This window comes from Carcharodon carcharias, chromosome 32 (assembly GCF_017639515.1).
Source record: "Carcharodon carcharias isolate sCarCar2 chromosome 32, sCarCar2.pri, whole genome shotgun sequence".
NCBI lineage: Eukaryota > Metazoa > Chordata > Chondrichthyes > Lamniformes > Lamnidae > Carcharodon > Carcharodon carcharias.
In genome coordinates, this window is record NC_054498.1 from 6,635,225 (window position 1) to 6,649,947 (window position 14,723).

Genomic DNA, 14,723 nt, shown 5'->3' on the forward strand with positions numbered 1-14,723 from the left:
CAGCATTTATTGCCCATCTTTAATTGCCCTCAAGAAGGTGGTGGTGGTGAGCTGCCTTCTTGAACCAATGCGGTCCGTGGTGTAGGTACACCCACAGTGCTGTTGGGGGAGGGAGTTCCAGGATTTTGACCCAGTGACAGTGAAGGAATGGTGACATGCTTACATATAGACAATATTCATCTCCAAATCAACAGAAAACTTGGTCATGTATCTCACTGCTCATTGGCTGCTGTGTTTCTCTATAATACAATTGACTACATGTAAAATGTACTTTCTTGGCTACGAAGAGTTTTGGAATATCAGGAGACAGTGCCTTTCCCAAGTTCAATCTAAATGCAAGCTGTTTCTTTCTGTACCAGCTTATCTCCTTTGATGTACAGAAGGGCATTGGGCAATGTGTTTCATGGTCATTGTACAGACATGGGATTTGTTTTTATCACATTCGGAGGTCAGAGAGGATTTTCCCAAATTTATTGTTCCCTGAATTGGCATCTCCCAGGAAATTACTGGTGGTTGGGAGCACTGAGGATTCCGAGTGGCACCATGGCCTTAAGCAACAGGTGTGATAGACCAGCTGGTCTTTGCCTATCGCCATTTTCATATGTTCGTACATCTAAGAGCACACCACCTGTCTTGGGGTGCAGTGGTGTTGGTTGAGGGAAGAATGTTGGCCAAGGCACCAGTAGATCTCCATGCTGTTCTTTAAATAGCACCATGGAATTTTTACCAGCCACCTGAAACATCAGAACAGGTAGGCCAGGCTTCAGATTGAAAAAAACAAAGAAACCTGAAATGTATTGCTGGTTGTTCTCCCACAGTTTACATCTTTAGTCATAGTGGACATCGTTATTGAAATATTATCAACACTGAGTTTTTTTCAAATTATAGTGAAATTGTTTACACATCTCATATTTAGTATTTCTACAATAGTATCATACAGGTTGAAGACAGTTACCTCCTGCTCAAGGTCAAGTAGAGCCTGTCTATAGGGCTGCAGCATGGAGTCTAATCCAGTACAAAAGGCACGGAGATAAATTCCGTGCAATCCAGCCTGGCCCTGCTGGGAAGGGTGGCACTCCTGTAACACAAGGCTCACAGCATAAGAGAAATCAATGCAAGATTAGAATGGAGGAAGGAAAAGGGATTAAAAGAATATGGGAATAGGGTGGGTAAATATGATTAGTAACATTTTCTCATATCGAGGGAAAAGGCTGACATGGAGTGGTTGGGCTGAATTGCCCACATCATTTCTTTCTATTGTGCTCAAATGTTTTTATATTGTAGCCAACAAGGGCTTCTATTTACTGTATCCATTACATAGTTAGGAAACCTGCTTGAGTGCATTCATTTTCTGCTATTTAAATGCCTCACCTTAAAATGTGTCATCTATAATGCAATGTTTGGAAATAATTTGTCCATTATAGTCTTGTTGTTTAATTCTTAATATGAAGCCAATTCTTAAAATGAATTCCATTGGAATCTCATCACTTCACAGTAACACTCCTGTTACGATACAGAATTCTTAATAGCCCCAGTGTCTCTATAATAGCACTTCTGGCATATATCTAATGGGATTCTGAATAACACTAACGATTTTGTCCCTATTAGCATGTTCAGAAAATTATGCCAGAAGAAAGATTAAATGAAAAACAGAGTGGTGATGATGAATATGGGAACGTCTAAGAAAGGCAAAGAGGCTTATCGGCTTTTGAAACAGGAGCTCTGAATGTTAAAGCAAGAAACTAATGTTGAAGTTGTACCAAGACATTGGTTAGGCCATTGACTGGAATACCGTGCCCCGTTCTGGGCATGTAGGGATATTACTAGAAAGGGACAATGAAGAATAATGCCGGGATTGAGAGGCTTCAGTGCAACATAAATGCCAGCATGGAGTGAATGGGCTAAATGGCTTCTTTCTCTGCTGCGTATTCTATGTAATCCTTTGTTACATTTATGAAGGGTAGTTTGAAATATGGAGGTTTTACACTCTGGAAGAAGAAAAGAATTAAAGGAAGATCAACATTATGAAAGGTTTTTACAGGATAAATGGGGTTGGATTATTTATATCAATAATAAGGGATCAGATCGAACGTCATCACTCGAATAACAAGGGGGAAGTTAAAAGAAATGTCACATAGAGCGTAGAATGTTTTTTACACGTGGCTATTGATGCAGACACCACCTCATTTAAATGGAAATGAGATAAGTATTTGAAAAGAAAAATATGGAGATAGGAGAAGGGGAATGGGATTAGAATAGACACCTCCAATTAAAGAATCACCATAAGAATAGGCACAATGGCATTTTTTCTATGGTTTAATTGCATTAACTTCAAACTTAACATACTTTGCATTTTATAACATTTCTGTTAAAAATCATCACAGTTGCCCTAATGCCTCAGCCAGCCAGAGTAATTCAGCTATCCAGATCAGGAGAGGCCCAATTCAATCCGGTCATGAGGACTCGAAACGTCAACTCTTTTCTTCTCCGCCGATGCTGCCAGACCTGCTGAGTTTTTCCAGGTAATTCTGTTTTTGTTTTGGATTTCCAGCATCCGCAGTTTTTTTGTTTTTATCAATCCAGTCTTAGTTAGACAGTCTCATCTGATTTGCCAGTTCTGCCCTTACAATCTGTCTCAGCACCCCCTGGGTTAGGGAGGGGAAACATTGCTTTGGTTCCTGCTTCTGAGATATTACAAAGATTTCTATTGGAACTGCATGCACTTAGAGAGGTCAGGTACGAACCAGGGATGGCATTGGTTTTGAAGCCTTCCAAATCTGCACATCCTGATGACATTCACTATCTAGGCTCAGGCAAGGTAGCAGACAACAGTCATTGTAAAGTGTGTCATATAAGTCAGAGCATTCAGGAGAGAAAGAGCATAAGAGGGGAAGAGGAAACCCACTCAGTACAGAACCTACCTGCTGCTGCACATGTCCAGTGTATTGCTCAATGAACTCTGTAAAGCGAATATAGTCAGTGCCTAACTTGCACAGACGATTTAAGACACTGGTCTCACTGGGATGAAGGAACGGCAAATCCTGAGATACCTGGAACAGAGACAATGCCGATGCAACAACTTGTTCCGTTAATATAAAATGCTCAAGCTGCCTTACATTAGGGAAAGAGATTATTAAGTTACGTACTTCTCAAAGCCAATAATGTGCTTGATTCAAAGTATAGTTCGTACAACCTGAAGATCAAAACTATTAGCTTTGAATGACACGTAAAGCACATAGACGTTGAGTTAATGAGTTTAAAATTATCAGTACAGATGATGGATTTGGTCCATGTGAATCATACAAACGTACAAAATAGGAGTAGGAGTAGGCCATTTGGCCCCTTGAGCCTGCTCTGCCATTCAATAAGATCCTGGCTGATCTGTTTGTGTTTTGAGTTCTACATTCCCATCTAGCCCCAATAACCTTTGATTCCCTTGCTTAACAAGAATCTATCTACCTCAGTCTTAAAAATATTCAATGACTCTGCCTTCACCGCTATCTGAGGCAGAGATTTCCAAAGTTGCATACTCCTCAAGGGAAAACATTTCTCCTCATCTCTGTTCCAAAAGGGTGACCCCTAATTTTAAAACAGTGCCACCTAGTCTGGACTCGCTCACAAGAACATCCTTTTCACATCCACATTGTCAAAACCGTTCAGGATCTTATATAGTTCAATCAAATCACCCCTAACTCTTCTAAACTCCAGTGGAAACAAGTCCAACCTATCCTCATAAGACAACCCACTCATTCCAGGTACCAATCCGATACGCCTCTGCACCACCTCCGATACATTTACGTCCACCCTTAAATAAAGAGACCAAAATTACACACAGGATTTGAGATGGGAAGCATAACATCCTTACTTTGATGTTCAATTCCTCTTGTAATAAAGGATAGCATTCCATTAGCCTTCCTGATTACTTGCTTTGTCTGCAGACTAACTTTTTGTGACTCATGCACAAGGACACCTAGGCCTGAATATTGCTGTTGGTGTGCAAGGGCAGGCCCAACACGCTGACGTCATTTAGATATTTCGTTCGGCGGGTGCGCGCCCGCCAAACTGTCAACGGCCTATTAAGGCCATTAAAAAACCAATTAAATTTGTTTGCAACGCTGCGTGTCCAATCTTAAGGCTGGCGGGCAGGCAAAGAGCCCAAGCGGCCTTCACGTTTTTTAGGAAACCTCATCCACGAATGGGGTGAGGTTTCTGAAGCTTTTATTATGATAACATTTTCCTAAATATAAAAACATGTCCCAGCTCATGTGATACTGTCACATGACAGGACATGTTTAGGTAATTTTGTACTTTATTTGTAACTAAACTTTTAAGCAACTTAATCTCCCTGAGGCAGCTCCGTGCCTCGGGGAGATTCCTGCGCTCTTTCAGCGCAGGCCCCGACTCTCCCTCCTCCCCCCACCCACACAGGTAGCACTGAACGCTGAGCGCTACCGGCCGTGCATCACGCTGGGCCCGCCCACATTAAATGGTGGCGCGCAGCCACTCCCAACATAGGTAAGTTTCTGGCCCTAGATCCCTCTGCACCTCGGAATTCTGCAGTCACTCTCTGTTCAAGTAATACTCAGCTTTTTGATTCTTCCTGCCGTAGTGAACAACTTCACATTCTCCCGCATTATACTCCATCTGCCAGATTTTTGCCCACTCACTCAACTTATCTATAACCATCTACAAACTCCTTGTCTTCTTCACAACACACTTTCTTGCCTATCTTTGTGTCGTCTGTAAATTTAGCTACCATGACTTCACTTCCCTCATCTAAGTCATTGGTGTAAATTGTAATAAAGTTAAGGCCCTAGCACGAACCCCTGCGGGTCTCCACTAATCATATCTTGCCAATCAGACAAAGACCATTTATGCATACTCTGTTTTCTTCCAGCCAACTAATCCTCTATCCAGGTTAAAAGTTACCCACTACACCAGGAGCTTTTATTTTCCACAATAAACTTTGACGTGGCACCTTATCAATGCCTTCTGGAAATATATCTTGCTATGCGAATCTAAGGTTCTCTCATCACAGTATCTAGCTGCCTCTTGAAAGATCCTGGAGTTTTGCCTCTACTACCCTATGTAGGAACATAAGAAATAGGAGCAGAAATATAGGCCATTCAGCCCTTCGAGCCTGCTCTGCCATTCAATAAAATCATGGTTGATCTCTCTATTGCCCTGCTCTATTGCCAAAAAATGGAGAACCATTTCAGGCACTGATCACACTTTTTTTGGGCACTTGGATAAGAAATTGGCTGAGTGACAGAAAACAGTAGTGATCAGTGGTTGACTTTCAGATTGGAGGAAGGTTTGTAATGGAAGTCCCCCAGGGGCCAGTGTTGGGACCCTTGCTCTTCCTGATATATATTAATGATCGATTTAGTGTTCAGGGCATGATTTCAAAATTTGCAGATGATACGAAGATTGGAAATGTTGTTAACTGTGATGAGGATAGTCTTGAACTTCAAAAGGGCATAGACATGTTGGTGGATTGGGCAAGCAAGTGGCAGATGAAACTCAATGCAGAGAAGTGTGAAGCGATTCATTTTGGCAGGAAGAATATGGAGAGTTGGTATAAAATAAAGAAAGAAACTCTAAAGTGGGAGCAGAAACAGAGGGGCCTCAGTGTACATGTGCATAACTCATTGAAGATGGCAGGGCATGTTGAGAGATCAGTTAATAAAGCATCTCAGGCTTTATTAATAGGGGCACTGAGTACAAGAGTAAGGAGGTCATGTTGAACTTGTATAAGACACTAGTCAGACATCATCTGAAGATCAAGACTCATCTGGAATGCTGCAAATAGTTCTGGGCGCCATACTTGAGGAAGGATGTGAAGACATTGGAGAGAATACAGAGGAGATTCACAAGAATGATTCCTGGGATGAAGAACTCTAGTTTTGAGGGTAGATTGGAGAGGTTGGGACTATTTTACTATGAGCCAAATGGACTCCTCCAGCACTGTATCAATTCTGAGAGTCTGTGAAATCCAGGAACGCACAATGATCTGAGGCCACTCTGCTCCGGCTCCCGATGCTGCTTATTAGTCCGGTTATCAGCACCACCTTACCCATCATCCCCAAATGCTGAGGCATTTTGGCTCATTTCAAAGAAAGTGCAGAGATTCGGCAGGGGTTGGAGTTAGAGTCAGATCATACGGACTGCAGCCACAGAGGGAATCTTTAGAATTCTCTACACCAGAGGATTGTGAATGCTCAATTCTTGAATATGTTTAACAAAGAACAAAGAAAAGTACAGCACAGGAACAGGCCCTTCAGCCCTCCAAGCCTGCGCTGATCATATTGCCCGCCAACTAAAACATTTTGCACTTCCGGAGTCCGTATCCCTCTATTCCCATCCTATTCATGTATTTGTCAAGCTGCCTCTTAAACACCACTATCGTACCTGCTTCCACCAGCTCCTCTGGCAGCGAATTCCAGACACTCACTACCCTCTGCGTAAAAAACTTGCCCCGCACATCTCCTCTACAGTTTTCTCCTCTCAACTTAAATCTATGTCCCCTAGTAATTGGCTCTTCCACTCTGGGAAAAAGCTTCTATCTACTCTATCCATGCCACTCATAATTTTGTAAACTTCTATCAAGTCGCCCCTCAATCTCCGTCGCTCTAGTGAGAACAATCCGAGTTTCTCCAACCTCTCCTCATAGGTAATAACCTCCAGACCAGGCAGCATCGTGGTAAACCTCCTCTACACCCTCTCCAACGCCTCCATATCCTTCTGGTACTGTGGCCCAGAATTGCACACAATATTCCAAGTGTGGCCTAACCAAGGTTCTATACAGCTGCAGCATGACTTCCCAGCTTTTATACTGAATACCCCTGCCAATGAAGGCAAGCATGCCATATGCCTTCCTGACTACCTTATCCACCTGCATTGCCACTTTCAGTGACCTGTGGACCTGTACACCCAGATCCCTCTGCCCGTCAATGCACTTAAGGGTTCTGCCATTTACTGTATAATTCCTGCCTCTATTAGACCTTAAGGCTGAGACTCGCATGATGTTTGGTCTCTCAGGGAATCAAGGGACATTGGGAGTGAGCAGGAAAGTGGAGTTGAGGCAGATCAGCCATGATCATAGTGAATGGCAGTTCGGACTCGACGGGCTGAATGAAATATCCCTGCTCCTATTTCTTATGTTATGATCTCTGCATACGTACTGCTGGCTGAAAGCAGGAGGTTGACATCCTTCCCGCCAAATAGGAAGTCACCCACCGTATGATGCCTTTCGCTTTTTTGACCAATTGGGGTCTGGTGATTTCCGTTAACAGTCGTGGTATTCATTCGGGGCACAGGTTTTGTGAAGTGGGTGGACATCGTATGCCTGGACCCTTGGGACACACAACCTCACCCGATGATGAAGGACTCGAAATGCTAACTCGTGTGTGTGTGTGTGTGTGTGTGTGTGTGTGTGTGTGTGTGTGTGTGTGTGTGTATGTGTGTCCCACCCCCGCACTGTCTCCACAGATGCTGTTAGACCTGCTGAGTTTTTCCAGCATTTTCTGTTTTTGCCTCAGATTTCCTGTATTTTGCTTTTATCTCACCCAAATTGAGAGGGGAGGGGGAGGGGGTGATGGGGGGAGGGGAGAGGCAGATGGGGGGGGAAGGGGGGAGGGGGCAGATGGGGGGGGAAGGGGGGAGGGGGCAGATGGGGGGGGAGTGGGGGAGGGGGCGGATGGGGAAGGGAGGGGAGGGAGTTGGGGATGGGGAGGGAGATGGAGATGGGGAGGGAGATGGGGAGGGAGATGGGGAGGGAGATGGAGATGGGGAGGGAGATGGGGAGGGAGATGGGGAGGGAGATGGGGAGGGAGATTGGGATGGGGAGGGAGATGGAGATGGGGAGGGAGATTGGGATGGGGAGGGAGATTGGGATGGGGAGGGAGATTGGGATGGGGAGGGAGATTGGGATGGGGAGGGAGATTGGGATGGGGAGGGAGATTGGGATGGGGAGGGAGATTGGGATGGGGAGGGAGATTGAGATGGGGAGGGAGATGGAGATGGGGAGGGAGATGGAGATGGGGAGGGAGATGGAGATGGGGAGGGAGATGGAGATGGGGAGGGAGATTGGGATGGGGAGGGAGATTGGGATGGGGAGGGAGATTGGGATGGGGAGGGAGATTGGGATGGGGAGGGAGATGGGGATGGGGAGGGAGATGGGGATGGGGTTGGGGAGGGAGATGGGGAGGGGGATGGGAAGGGGGGAGGGAGAGGGGTACAGGGGGAGGGAGATGGGGGTGGGAAGAGGAGGAGGGGTGGGGGGAGGGGGGAAGAGGGGGGTTGGGAAGAGGGGGGGCGGTGGCCATCCTGGGAAAACGACTTTTTGCGCCCCTGCAGCCCGTGCGGTGAAGCCTGATGAGCTCCAGGATTTAGATAAAGGAATTATGTCCGAGTGAAGATGGTGATAGTGTTGCCATGATCGGGGGGGGGGGGAGGTGACAAGAGATTCAATCCCTAAGGGGGATGATGACAGGAGATCCTGAATGACCAAGGGTTGATATGGTCTCTGCTCCCTCACACAGTGGTCGAGGCAGAAACCCCATTAGAAGCATTTAGATGTGCAATTGTTATATATGTTTCTCTCTCTCTCTCTCTCAGGATAGACTCAGATGGGCCCAGTTGTTTCCCTCCGGCCCAGGCCTCTCGGTTGCCATGGTGCCCAGGCTCTCCCTCACCTGTAGGCCGCTTCGTTTGTTCCAGCTGAAGATGCTGCCCGGGTATCCGCTCAGTGCCAGCAGCAGCTCGTGGATCATCTCCCCTATCGGCCCAAGTGAAGACGGCCGCTCTCACTCTGCAAAGAACAACAACAGACAACAACCGGCTTCCATTTACCGCCGTACGAAGTTAACGGCACCTTCGCTCGCCGCCATTTTTAAGACTGGCAGTCGACCGATCAAAGTGGCAACGCGAGCTGCCGCCATTTTTTCTCCTGGCAAGTTGCGCCGCCATCTTTGATGGAGGCACGAACCAACTCTCACAGTCTGAGGTTGCCGCCATCTTTCTTGCTGGCCGGCTTGCTTGCAAAATCTGAATCAGAGTTGCTCAATACAAATTGCTGTCTAGCCATACATCCGGCTACAGTGACACTGTTTTAGCCACATTATTTTATATTCGTTCATGGGATGTAGACCTCACAGGCAAGGCCAGCGTGTCCTTCAGTCACCTTCTTGAACTGCTGTAGACCATGAGACATAGATACACCTACAGTGCTTTAGTACCTATTCCATGATTTTGATCCAGCGACAGTGAAGGAACAGCGATATAGTTCCAAATCAGGATGGAGTGTGGCTTGGAGAAGAAATTCAGGTGGTGGTGTTCCCAGGCACTTCAGGCCCCTCCTTCTAGGTGACAGGAGTCCCATGTTTAGAAGGTGTTGTCAAAGGCTGGGTGACCGAGAAAGATTAAGGGACACTTTTGAATGGTGAACCCGTGAAAGCAGGGTTCCTTGGGTCGTGGTGGGGGGAGGTGGTGGGCACTGCCGAACTTTAACATTGGGCCGCCAGGAGGAGAGTTCAGGAGTGTGCTGCGCCCATGCAAGATTTAAAGGTGTGGATTATGAGACATTACGCATCCTGGAAACAAACAACCCGGGACAGGGGACAACCGCCTCAGATGCAGGATGGTCCTGTAAAATCTGGGACAGTTGGTCACCTTGGTCAAAAGAGCCTTGGTGAGCTGCTGCAGTTGTGCTACTTTTATGTACAATCCAGGTAAATGTGCTTCACAGGTGTGTACATTGACTTAACAAACATCCACCATAATTCAATGACAAGGGAGTAAAAACAGCCACAATGATCAACATACACTCGCACACTCTACTTTTCCTCTCACTTTTGCACCAATAAATGAAAATGAAGGTTAAAGTTCATAAGTGTACTCCATGCAAATACAAATATTGAGATCACCTGACTCAATGGTTTTGTCTTTTACTTTTTACTCATCAGAAATCCAATTAACCACATATGGCTGACAGCTAATGTATTGACAGCACCGATCTATACTGACTAAGCTCTTTAACTAGAGGAAATAATTAAAATAGGCCCAGCAGAATTGTAAATCATATTTTATTTTACCATCTGCGTTGTGAGATGGGATTTGTAGTTCAAGTAGGATGGTTTTCGCCCATCCCCAAAGTCATCTTGCTGTCGGAGAGCTCTAGCTATAGTTCTAGGCCAGTGAGAAAGTGCCACGAACAGGGTGACTATGATGTACTGAGCCACGCACATGAACGTGCGCGTGTGCACGTGCACACACGGAAGCGTGCACACACACACACGAGGAATGTCTTATTTGCAGGCCCAACACTGTCGACCCAATAACAACAATCTCCATATGAACTACAGCAGAAACAGGCAATTTGGCCTATCTTACCTATGCAAGTGTCCATTCTCTACACAAGCTCTTCCCACTCTGACCTGTATCCCTTCATTCCCTCCTCCCTCATATATGCAATATATGGGTCTTAACATTAAGAATCTCAAAGCACCTCACAAAAGGCTTATGGAAAACAGGTAGTATGCCAAGAAACTAAAGGACGGAATGAATAACTAAATGTTTGGTTGAAGAAATATGTTCTCCGTGAGTTATTATAGGTGAAAGGAAGAAGGGAAGGGGTTTAGGGAAGGAATTCCAAAGGGTAGAACCTAAGCAACTGAGTCAATGTGGAGGAAGAAGGGCTGGAGTCAAAGGGGTAGATTGACCAGGGAAGTCAGAATGGCAGAGGAGAGCCGGAGGAAGGTGCAGAGATACAACAGACTGAGGACATGGAACAATTTAAATGTGATTTTAAATTTGAGGTGCTCTGGGATGGGGTACCAAAGTAGGTTAGCAAATACTGGATGAGAAGTTGGACAGGATACAGACTGCAGAAGTATAAAGATGGATAAAGCAACATGTAATGGAAAAAATGCATGCAATTTTAAGATTTTTTAATATATCAGATAGTTAATATAACATATACATAGTATATTCCTCAAACACTGGAGCAATGTGTCCATATGCAGCAAAACCTGAACAACATTCAGGCTTGGACTGATAAGTAGTAAGTAACATTCATGCCACACAATTGCCAGACAGTGACCATCTCCAACAAGAGAGTATCCAACCAACTCCCCTTGACATTCAATGGCATTACCACTACTGAATCCCCCACTACTAACATCCTGGGGATTACCATTGACCAGAATCTGAACTGGACCAGCCATATAAATGTGATTCTGTGATTGAACAACATTTATCAAATAATCCTCAGTGTGCTGAGAATTACGTTGACAGACAACTTAAGATTGTCAGTCGGGCTCACAATGTGACACATTTGCATATACTGGTAACCACATATATTAATACACAGGACCCTGTTCTTTGCAGACAGAAAGAACATGTATACACATTGCGCCTGTTTCAGCTAAACAAAGTAAGTGACAGCCATTCATGCCTTGATTAAACAGGGTCAAGCTGCTTGGTTTAAATTTCAAACAATGTTTGGCAGTTAATTGTAAGTCACCGTCACTGGTGCATTCTCCATGGCAATGCCTCTTCCAATCAATCAGAGTCTTCTTACCGACCAATCAGCACTCTCTTCACACACAGTATAAATTGTTGTTTTCCCTGGTATTCTTGTGAAGAGTCCTGATGAATGCAAGACAAACATTTTCGAAATGTCTCCCTTTTCAGCAATATTCAAGTTCTGTCTGACCAAACAACTATTAACCTTATAAACGCTGTGGCTATAAGAGCAGGCCAGAGGCCGGGAATTCTACAGAGAGTAACTCATCTCCTGACTCCTCCAAACCTGTCCCCCATCTACAAGGCACAAGTCAGGAGTGTGATGGATATTGTCTGGATGAGTGCAGCTCCAACAATACTCAAGAAGCTCGACACCGTCCAGGACAAAGCAGCCCCCTTGATTGGCACCACATCCACCACCTTAAACATTCAGTCCCTCCATCATCGATGCACATAGCAGCAGTGTGTGCCATCTACAAGATACACTGCAGAAACTCACCAAGGTTCCTTTGACAGTACCTTCAAAACCTGCTCCCTCTACCACCTTAAAAGACAAGGGCAGCAGACACATGGGAACACCGCCACCTGCAAGTTCCCCTCCAAACCGCTCATCATCCTGACTTGGAAATATATCGCCGTTCCTTCACTGTTGCTGGGTCAAAATCCTGGAACTCTTTCTAACAGCACTGTGGGTGTACCTACACCACATGGACTGCAGCGGTTCAAGAAGGCAGCTCACCACCACCTTCCCAAGGGCAATTAGGGATGGGTAATAAATTCTGGCCCAGCCAGCGATGCCCACATCCCATGAATAAATAAAAAATATATAACTGGTGGTGGGAATTAAATGGTATTATTTACAGTTGGTTATGACTTGGTAATACATTTTCCAGCAACAAGCTTGTTTTTGATGTTTTTTATTTTTTATGTTAAGAGGACAGAAAATATTATATTGAATATTATATTTATCTAATATTTTAGTGATCAGGCTTTGGTTTAGGGAGAGATTTTTCTGGCTTCTGAATGAACTTGCATTGAAGTTTGCTTCTGCAGCAGGCGGAACTTTCCAGAGCTTCAGAAGGCTTCGCCACCTCATTCCATACTCCTATTTTTGTCTCTAATAGGTAGGCATTTTTGTTGACGGAGTATTCTTTAACATTGCCATCGTCTGTAGCAGATGTTCCCCCGCAGACAAACACCATGTCTCTGATAAGGCACATGGCATGGCACACCTCCAATTTGGTTGCGTTGGGGAGCAAGGGGATTCGCTTGGGTGTTTTATTCACTTTGAATTTCTGTAAGCTCACCTCGATGGTGTGCTTGTGACTCTGCACGATGAGGGTCATGTCCCCATGGAAGGAAACAACTGGTCTGTGTTTGAACTCAATGGGGAATGTCAAGCTTTGCTTTACCTCCCCTGTTATGGTGTCGAAACAGTCCACAACTCCGACCCTGGAAATCCGGTCATTAATCATGCACCTCCCAGTTGCTATGTAGATGTATCTGTCCCCTTTGGTCACAACCTCAGCACAGTCCATGGGAACACTCATCCTTCCAACTGAAGTCCATTTCTCCTTCTTTTCGTCATACCTATAAATGGTGGAGATGTACTTCCTCGGTGCCACACTTCCCCCCACTGTGTACACTATGCCATTGCACGATATCATAGAATGAAAGACCAGCCCCAGTGGGAGATCTGGCAGTTTGCTCCAAGTACTTTTGTCCAGGTCGTACCTCCACGCTGCCTTCAGACTGGCATTTTGCTCGTTGGTGCCCCCTGTCACGTACAGGTACTTCCTTGTGCAGATGGCACCTAGTGCTGCAGCTCGATATGGCATCGCAGCAACTTTAATCCATTTGTTCTCATCAATGACGTAGGCATAGATCGCGTTGCGGAAAGTGCCGTCGGAGCTTTGACCCCCGAGAACGAGAACCACATCCAGCAGAGCTCCTTTTCGTTGGAAGTAAGAGAGACTGGTCAGGTTTTCCTGCTTGCGGTGGCTCAGCACGTCCACTATAGCACATATACAGGTGTTGTTGTTCTTGATCAGTGCCTCTGTGCTGCTGATGTCTGAGAGGACCTCATCAGCTATACCATTCAAATAGACGTATGAGAACAGTTTCGGAAAGTAGCTCCTCCTGTCTTCCAAGTTATGGTTAGTCCACCTCAGTATGGTCTGTAAGACCTGATCTTCATTGGCCGTGTGAAGGTCTTCATCTTTGACTAGTTTCAATAGGGTGTGGTATGGACAATCCACAAACTCTTTTGTTTCACTTAGAAGGAAGAATTGGTCTTTAAGGTAAATGTACAGTGTAGCAGCCAGGTCAGCTAAGTCATAGGTCTCTGCCAACCTGAGGGTGTACATGTAGTTTTGTCTGTCAAGGACAAGTTCCAAATACTCTACACAATGGGACTTGAGCCGTTTTATCATGAAGTACTTGGCTCCCTTCAACAGATCCTCCACATTTTTGTCAGCAATAACAATCTTACCCGTGTAGAAGTATTCCAGCAGCTGTTCTACCGACACCGGGTTCATGTAATCAATGTCAATGGTGACAGACAGTTCATCTGAGGGTTGGATGTTGCAGCTGTGGATTAAGTCCTTGACGTAGGGACTGACAGCCGTTAGGATGTTCTGATGGGCCGAGAATGAATGGGAACCCACATTGATCACCACGTCACAACATTCCTTCTTCTGCCTCTGGGCGTTCAGAGATTGTAATATGTAGGTGCTGTGCTTATGGTCATCAAATTCCAGCTTCATTCTCGGAGAGGCAAAACAGTTCTGAAGCTTCTGCAACGGAGCCTCTTAAAACAGGTGTTTGTTGTAACCAGGAAGTGACTTAACAAGAAGGAGTCCTGACTTCACAATACATGTGCAACTCTTACAGCCCTTGTGTAAAGAACCTTTGTGATAGACACAACAGACAATTGAATAACCTCATAATCTGAATCTGGATCACCATCTCTGCTGCTGAATTTCTCTTTTTCCAAATGACCATCCCACTTCCCTGCAGTAAGAATCATTCCAGTGGGTTCCTAACATGTTGCAACTTTCAGTTGCAATAAATGTGCATGGAATAGCATCAAGCTGAGTCTTAGGACCAAGATGCTGGTTTGTTATGACCGAACGGTTAGGGTTTGGAATGTGCTGCCTGAGAGTGTGGTGGAGGCAGGTTCAACTGAGGCATTCAAG

At 45.2% G+C, this 14,723-nt stretch overlaps 2 protein-coding genes across 3 annotated transcripts in view; both read right to left on the minus strand.

Moving 5' to 3' along the window:
• tubgcp4 (tubulin, gamma complex associated protein 4) overlaps positions 1 to 8,912 on the minus strand; it is an 83,791-nt gene extending 74,879 nt beyond the window's left edge. The window contains exons 1-3 of one of the 2 annotated variants that reach the window (XM_041178553.1): positions 8,697 to 8,912; positions 2,922 to 3,050; positions 956 to 1,078 (exon numbers count right to left, since the gene is read on the minus strand). In XM_041178553.1, the coding sequence (XP_041034487.1) occupies positions 956 to 1,078; positions 2,922 to 3,050; positions 8,697 to 8,774 (330 nt within the window). In that variant the 5' untranslated portion in view covers positions 8,775 to 8,912. The remainder of the gene's footprint in view (positions 1 to 955; positions 1,079 to 2,921; positions 3,051 to 8,696) is intronic. The other variant, XM_041178554.1, reaches the window with a different exon arrangement.
• Positions 8,913 to 12,503: 3,591 nt separating this feature from the next.
• On the minus strand, positions 12,504 to 14,291 carry LOC121271954 (calicin-like). Its single transcript, XM_041178212.1, has one exon. The coding sequence runs from the start codon at positions 14,289 to 14,291 to the stop codon at positions 12,504 to 12,506; it is 1,788 nt and encodes a 595-aa protein (XP_041034146.1).
• Between the last annotated feature and the right edge of the window lie 432 nt (positions 14,292 to 14,723).

What these genes read in the sequence shown, in the direction of transcription:
- LOC121271954 (XM_041178212.1), bottom strand. Translation starts at nt 14,291, where the DNA reads ATGAAGCTGGAATTTGATGACCATAAGCACAGCACCTACATATTACAA.